This window comes from Aethalodelphis obliquidens, unplaced genomic scaffold (genome assembly GCF_003676395.1).
Source record: "Aethalodelphis obliquidens isolate GAN/ISIS:26980383/991018 unplaced genomic scaffold, ASM367639v1 scaffold2, whole genome shotgun sequence".
Taxonomy (NCBI): domain Eukaryota; kingdom Metazoa; phylum Chordata; class Mammalia; order Artiodactyla; family Delphinidae; genus Aethalodelphis; species Aethalodelphis obliquidens.
In genome coordinates, this window is record NW_020837946.1 from 66,913,342 (window position 1) to 66,921,615 (window position 8,274).

An 8,274-nucleotide genomic window follows, 5' to 3' on the forward strand; every position below is an offset into this window, starting at 1 on the left:
ACCTATATCCTGGATGCCAGTGTCTCTCACCTGCCTCTGCTGGTTTTCATTGAGGCCCCATGTTCAAGGAACAACAGGGAAAAGTTCACATACTTAGTTATAGTTTTAAAGGAACAATATTGTCTTCTTTTCCAGGGATTCATTTCGAGAAGGGAAATGAGAAAAAAATTATCATACCATAATGAACATCATAACTATATATAGCACATAATAGCCATCCCATCAGCCTTTGAAATGAGAATCATCAGCAGATATTTCAAGAAGCCAAATGTATTTGGTCCTTTTTAGGATAATAAAAGGGATTCATTTAAAGGAACATCTGTTAATATGGTCCTGGCCAGAACAAGGGGATGGGAAAAACAAGTCAACTGAAGTTCTTATTATTTTTCACATTTGACTCTGAGCTAGACATCCCAAACTGCACTTTCTTCCCTGTACCTCCCATTCTGTGGTACATAAAAGAACCTTAGATAGGGCCTATTATTATCTTTACCGTAAGCGTGACCTTGATTGAGTCACTGCCGTCCTACAGTATAAAATAAGGGGGACAGTTGCGTGATCTCTAGAATCGATTACACCTCTGATGTCCGGTGGCTCTGTATGACACTGGTGAGAGAACAATGTCTGAGGATATTCTGTGCCCTCTTACTAAGGCCTGTGCTACACGTTTATGTAGCTCTTTCAGATGGGGTGACAGGGAGTGAGTGACTACGAGTTGCTGCTTAGCTAAGCTGCCTGAAAAACATTTCATGTTCCAACCTCACTAAAAGTGTTTGGATCTGATCTCGAGGTGTGGTCTGGATAATCCAGGATATACCCAAGCCTCTTCTTTCTTAAAAAGAGAGGCATGCCATTAAAATCATGGACCCTCTTTTAGGGCTTGCCCTATTTATCCCACCAGAAGGAAGAAGTAGAAAAAGGGACAAATATTTGAGAAATACACTGATTCTGAATGTTATCAACATCACTTTTCTATGTGAAAGAAATTGAGCTGAAAATGACCTTTTGGTTCAAGTCAGATTTTGCTTCACTTCCATTTCTTTGTCCACCAAAGGTAAACTATTAATTTTTCATCCACCACCTGCCATTCAGTAGAAAACATTTTCTATATTCCTGTGTTTTCCCCTAGTGTAATGTAGCAAATGAAAATACTTATTTGTATCGTAGACTCCCTACTTAGGTCAAGTAATTATGTAACATGGGATCTTATTTTACATTTCAGCCTGTCATATTATAGGAGAAAAATGAAAAAAAGAATAAGAACTGGTTATGTTTTTGTTTCCTAACGGTATTTTTATGTTATCAGAACCTTGTGATTACAGAGCCCATCTTGGCATGTGAAGGCAGAGATATTATAAGGATAAAGCTATCATTATGATTGAGATTAGTTACTCTCTGGCTTGGGCAGGTGGAAGCTTTTCATTAATGTCAGCAAAGCAAAAGTCTATCCATCTGGTCCACAGCCCAGCACAGAAGATCACGGGGTGAGAAGGGCAAAGTAAGGTGTGACAGCAAATAGAGATTACAGAGACAGCATCTGTTTGGAAAGAGCAGCTGTCAGTTATGAAGCCTCCTATAACAAATGAAAGATTGCACGCCGAATCTCCAGAAATAAAGATGAACCATAATAAGATTGTGGACCACTACAGCAAGGTTTCAAGAGGAAATAATAAATGCTAATAAAGTGGGATGTGTAATGCAGTGATAAATTATCCCCCCTCCCATTTTTGTATGAACCAGGTTTTGTTTCAAGCAGACTTTTGTTTGTTTGTTTGTTTGCGGTACGCGGGCCTCTCACTGTTGTGGCCTCTCCCGTCGTGGAGCACAGGCTCCGGACAGCGCAGGCTCAGCAGCCATGGCTCACAGGCCTAGCTGCTCCGCGGCATGTGGTATCCTCCTGGACCGGGGCACGAACCCGTGTCCCCTGCATCGGCAGGCGGACTCTCAACCACTGCGCCACCAGGGAAGCCCCTCAAGCAGACATTTGACTAGAGTCTGTTAGACCAAGCAGGGTATGGCTGAATCCATGTGGAGAGAGAGAAAATGGTCTTAAGCCAGGAGACTCCAGGTGTATCTTGGCTGATCCTTTACAATGAGAACTCCGGTTTTTGTGTTGCTCTTCTATTAATGACGAGTGGGGAAAAACTATTAAACATTGTTCATGCTGGTTTTGGATGTTTTGTCTTTTAAGAGTTTTAATTCTTATAAATTGAGTGACACTTTTTTAAAAAAAAAATCTTTATTGGAGTATAATAGCTTTACAATGGTGTGTTTCTGCTTTATAACAAAGTGAATCGGCTATACATTTACATGTATCCCCATATCCCCTCCTTCTTGCATCTCCCTCCCTCCCTATCCCACCCCTCTAGGTGGTCACAAAGCACCGAGCTGATCTCCCTATGCTATGCGGCTGCTTCCCACTAGCTATCTATTTTACATTTGGTAGTGTATATATGTCCATTCCACTCTCTCACTTCGTCCCAGCTTACCCTTTCCCCTCCCCATGCTGAGTGACACTCATAACTGAAGATTCTGACAACTGTTTTTTTTTAGGATGCATGACTTGGGTTGGCACACATTTTAAAAGATGGTTACAAAGTAGAGCCCTAAACAAAGAAAAAAATAAAAATAAGGTCCAGGTTTTGGATGTTTTATTTTCACCTTCAGAGACTATGAATACAAAAAGTAATTCGCAAAAAAGATGACTTTATTACTTGTTTAAAATCATGTTTGTTTACAGAGTATGTCTTCCTTTTATATCAGTTCTTCTTTTGTCATTCAGACTTATTTTTGAAGTTCTCATTTTGCCATGTTCATGCTCACAAGATGAAAAAACATTCACGTATTAAATCATAGAAATTTTAGTATTATGGAGTTACCTGAATTATTTCACTAAATTTCATTTTCTAAGTTAGAGAAAAGTTGATGTGATAAACTTTTAAAATACATATTGTTGGTTATAAAATATGGGTACTATTTGTTTCTAAAGAAGTGATGTAAGTCAGTCTGTTACAGCTTTAGTGTATCTTGAATCTTAATAAGTAGATAGATTTGACAGTTAAATGATCATTGATGAATCTCAAAGCATAATAGAGAGGTGAGTTTCGAAGTGATGGATCTTCTTAGCCACAGGAAAGGTTATTCTTTTCTAAATATGAAGAGATAGGGTTGCTTTAGAAGAAAGACATGCTTACCTTGAAAGCTTTTAATCTCTTTATTCAACACTTAATTCAATGACCTTAACAAATAACTGTATAACTTATTTAACCAAAATATTTTATAGCACCATTTTCTGTTGAATATGTATTGTTAACTTTTTAATTTCCTGCTAGCCACCTTTGGAACCACATCCTAAAATGGAAACGTACTGCCAGCAAAGCACTGAAAGGTAACTTCAAAGATGTTTTCAAGGTAAAAAATGTGCTTTTTTTTCCAGAGAAGTATATCAGAGAATTCCCTGGTAGCAATGGACTTCTCAGGCCAGAAAAGCAGAGTTATAGAAAATCCCACTGAAGCCCTTTCAGTTGCAGTTGAAGAAGGACTAGCTTGGAGGGTACAAATTAGCTTCCTGTTCTTCAAAATATTTATGATTTGAATTTGTTTCTCCCCGAAAGTTAAAATTTGTTTCCCACTTCCTTGCACAGAAAAAAGGATGTTTACGCCTGGGCACTCATGGTAGCCCCACTGCGTCTTCACAGAGCTGTGCCACAAACATGGGTATGTCTCTGCATATTCAGTGTGACTAACTGGGTGGCAAGATGTGCATTTAGATGTAGTCATTGAGGGGTTAGGGTAGAAAGTACACATAATTAAATTGTGATCATTTCAAACAAATCTTTGTATTCCTCCACTTTATTTCTTCAGCTATCCACCGGTCCCAACCATGGTTTCACCACAAAATTTCTAGAGAGGAAGCTCAGCGACTGATCATTCAGCAAGGTCTAGTGGATGGGTAAGTTTGATTTTGAGTAGCACTGATTTTGATTTCTCCTATAATCAGTAATGACTTATTCAGCACACACAGAGAGTTTTGACTTCAGCTTATTAAAACAGAAGTGACTTTATTCTATAAGGATGGTTGTCATTGAATCCTAGCAATACCTATACAGTTCCTGTTACATAGTGTGTGCTTAGTATTTGCGCATAAGGAGAAGATAGCTGAACAGGATGCTCTGCTCTTAACCAGTGATCACTAATATTACCCATTCTGTGCATCTCAGGTATTAATTGATGGGGGGGGGACTGAACTTGTTTTGGCGTGTCAACATTTTGATTTGAACGAGTAATATGTTTGCAAAGTATGGTTTGTGTCATGACACTATCTTACGTATTATACATTTTTTTAGGTTTGATGCAGGGTGTGTTAAAGTAAAAAGCTGTTTCTTACATATTTAGACTATCTTATTTTTTTCTTTCTGTTTAAATCCCTATTTTCTTTTCTCTAAATTTTAACAGTTTAAAGGAATATAAACCTATGAAACCAGTACTTTTTGACTCTTCTCATGTTATCTTTTAGTGAGATACCACAGAAAAGACAGGAGAAACAGAAAATTTATTATGCAAGATTTATGATCTAAAGAATTTTCTTTTTCTCAGATTACTCAGTATTTCAGATATCAGTACTTCCTATAATACTAGCTGAATTCTCTTCCCAAATGCAATACAAGTTAAGGAGCTTGTATTGAGGTTTGGATGAGAAATAAAACCAGCATCAATTTAAACAAGTGGTAATGGGATCTTATATCTTCATGGGTTGGCTTAAGATGATGGCAAAATTTCAAGGTGATTTAATACTGACATTTGGATAAAAATGCACCTTCACATGGAAGATTATTAATAGCAAGTCGGCATTTCAGTAGAATCTAAATAAGAAAAGATTTCAATATACTTCTCTGCATGGAACACGGTCTTTTCAGATATAAATCTGAGCAATCAGCAGAATTACCATCTAAGACCAAGAAAAGAAATAAATCACAAAGAATTGTCAAAATGTTTTGGAGGATTATACTTTCCCTTATTTCTGAGCCCATTTTTTGTAAATTGAATGAAATAATTGCATAAAGAATGACAGTATCTTTATTTTTAAAAATTTTTAATTAAAAAATGGGTTATTTGGGGTATTCTTTTGGAAAGATGTGATGATGCCAGGCAATCCACTAGGTGGTAGTGGTGATCTACTCAGGAATGGGGAGAGAATTAAGCTTGATTGACCAGTGAAACTCCCTTTTGTCCCATCTCCTAGAGATGTAATGTCGGAATCTCACACAGCACAGATGAAATGGATAATCTCATCAGACATCTGTGATGGCTCAGATTTGGCTGTCTCTTTGCCCAGGCACAGTGAGATTAGTATTGGAGTCACCAGTGGGGACTGTTTGCACAGTCTGTTTGCCAACAATTAATATAAAGCTGGTTATGCACTGAATTGCCAGTTAATAAGAATCCACGCCTGGCAGCATTTTTCTCAGGCCATTAGGCCATGTCTTGTTTTTCTAGCCTGTTATAGAGGCTTTTCTACTGCATTCTTCAAGGTTAAAGTATATGTTGTTTGAGTGTTTCTTTTACTTAAAATATTTTGCTCAAACATTTAATAAATGATTTCAGGATTGATTTTTTAGAATATATTAATTCTCACTTTCTGTTGTGTATGTAATAGTAGGAACCAGAATCAAAAGAAAGGATCCAGTGTAGAAGAGGGGGTTAAAAATTATTTCACTCTAAATAGTTTTCTTTTTTTAGGGCCTAATATGACCCAGAAGTTAAAATAACAATATGCTAATGCCTTATTCCCTGTACCAAAGAGTTACATGTGAATACCCAGCTTTCCCAGTGGAAAAAGGACGTAGCACTAATTATTGATGCCACATAGCATTATATTGGTTATTGTGAGCAAGCATTCTGACAAACGGCTGTGTATTTATCCTATTAAAATTAAATTTGCTCTGATGATAGTTTTATAGTATAAGGTTTATGTTATACCATATTGTTTACCATGTTGGATAATCCCATCATTGAATACATAGTAAAGGAAAATTCTGGCTACATTTATGAATATACTTCCTGGATTTGGTACAGGCTATATTTCTATGAAATCCATGAGTAAATGTAGAAAAATATTGAAATCCTTCTCTCTCTTTAGAGTTTTCTTGGTACGGGATAGTCAGAGCAACCCCAAAACTTTCGTACTGTCAATGAGTCATGGACAAAAAATAAAGCACTTTCAAATTATACCAGTAAGTAATTTGTGATTTCATATTCGTATATTAGAGATGATCTTAATGCATAAGCTTTTGGAAACTTTAGTTTTTTTTTGGTTCTTTTATTAAATATAATTTGGGAACTTGTGCTTTGACTAGAGTTAAGTTTGGCAGAAATGGTTTTATGAGCCTGAATTAATATAAGAAATACAGGAATTGCAAAAATTAAATTTCCCTTTTCCCATGAAATACGATTTGGTAATATTGTATAGACCCCGTGCCACCTATTGTTAAAAGGTTACTGAAAATTCCTTCTCCTGAATTCCTCTAGTGGTTCTTTAAAAATCATTATTTTCAAGCCCCTTCTCCTCTCTTGTCCCCACAATGCTTTTTTGGTGTTTTTTGTAGTTTTGTTTGTTTTTAATCATTATGGATAGGTACACAGGTGCTGTGGAACTGGAGATCATTATTTAAACTATTCTGAGCACATTTAAAATTTTTCTGTAATTCTGCTTTGATGTGGCACAACTTGGTTTGGGATTTTTTTGTTGCTTCTGCTGCTTTTGTGTGTGTGTGTGTGTGCGCGCGCGCATGTATGTATGCACGTGGTCTGTGTATTGGAACCAGATAGTGTGGAACAGAGATTCAGTCTACTTTCAAGAAGGTATTACATCAGATTGCTAAGTTGCTAGTGTTTTCTTTTTTTTGAATGACTTCTTTTTGGAACTATCCAAAGTCCACGTGAAGTATCTTCCCTACTTCATTGATTATGTGAGCGATGTCCCTGGCACGTGTGAATTGCTTAATGCCTGAGATCTCACTGCCGAAAACAAAAACAGAAAAACCCCAAAACGCTGTCATTCCACTAACACAGTATTTGATTGCTCCAGAATCAGTTTACTGATACAAATTATGGTGAATATTCATTTTTAATATGTTAAGTAAGGCTTTAGGTAGACAACAACTAGAAATGGAAATTAATTTCTGTAGGTGGGAGTATTAAAATTTTTTGTTTACTTTTACACTGAATAGTGCCGGTTTCTCACTGTGCACTGTACTGATTCAGAATAATCCTACTATTCTAACTACTGAACGTTAAGAGAATTTAGAGACAGAGAAAGTAGAGCCACACTGCTTACCTTAGGATCAGATGGTATTTCTTTTAAATGCAAGTGAAGTTACAAAGAAGAAGTGGACATGCCATAACATTCTTTTCACTGTCCTTTAGTATTATAAACACATCAATTTTGGCATTTAAAGGTGCAGTATGCAATAGAATATGATTGTCTTTCTGGGTATTTTGCCCTTCTTACCAGTTTGTTGTTTTTCCTGTTGCAGGTGGAAGATGATGGTGAAATGTTCCACACCCTGGATGATGGGCACACAAGATTTACGGATCTAATCCAGCTGGTGGAGTTCTATCAACTCAATAAGGGCGTTCTTCCTTGCAAGCTGAAACATTATTGTGCTAGGATTGCACTTTAGCCAAACAAGAAGTGACTTGTTAAACTGCTGAAGAAAAAGGACTCAAGAAAAAGGAAGACCATAAATAAGGGTGAAAGCATTGCCATGGTGAAAAGAATCTATTTCTCTTACAAGTTACAAAAAATAGTTTGTGCATTACAAATAAGTAAAGATTTGGATTGACATTACCTTCATCATTTAAATATTAGTTAAAATTAAACCTCCAAAAAAAAAAATCTGGTGTGTTCTTGTGTGATTTTCCATTACTATAATATTTTCTTCAATTATGCACATTTTAAACATCTTTCTGTCCTTATTTACTATAGCAACATTAGAATTCTCAACCACAAAGTATGAAAAAAAGTTGGGGCTCAGAATGAATTATTTGTGGACTGAATTTCAATTAACTACTGTTTTTGTAACTTAAGAAGTATGATAAAAACCTGAGTTAACAATTCAAAGAAGCTACTCACAACCTGTTAATAAAACTAAAAAACTATTTTGAATTGTATATTTTCTGAGTTTATTATAACCTTAAAATCAAATCATATTTTGAAATAGCAGCTTAAAATTATTTTGAAGTATTGATATATTGATTTTTTTCAGGATGACT

General features: G+C 36.1%; 1 protein-coding gene across 13 annotated transcripts in view; it reads left to right on the top strand.

Annotated features, from left to right (window-relative positions):
* Positions 1-7,897, top strand: part of GRB14 (growth factor receptor bound protein 14) — a 124,856-nt gene extending 116,959 nt beyond the window's left edge. For 12 of the 13 annotated variants that reach the window (XM_027129612.1, XM_027129619.1, XM_027129653.1 and 9 more), the window contains 5 exons: positions 3,437-3,553; positions 3,645-3,717; positions 3,865-3,952; positions 6,140-6,233; positions 7,536-7,897. In XM_027129612.1, the coding sequence (XP_026985413.1) occupies positions 3,437-3,553; positions 3,645-3,717; positions 3,865-3,952; positions 6,140-6,233; positions 7,536-7,682 (519 nt within the window). In that variant the 3' untranslated portion in view covers positions 7,683-7,897. The remainder of the gene's footprint in view (positions 1-3,436; positions 3,554-3,644; positions 3,718-3,864; positions 3,953-6,139; positions 6,234-7,535) is intronic. The other variant, XM_027129642.1, reaches the window with a different exon arrangement.
* Positions 7,898-8,274: the final 377 nt, after the last annotated feature.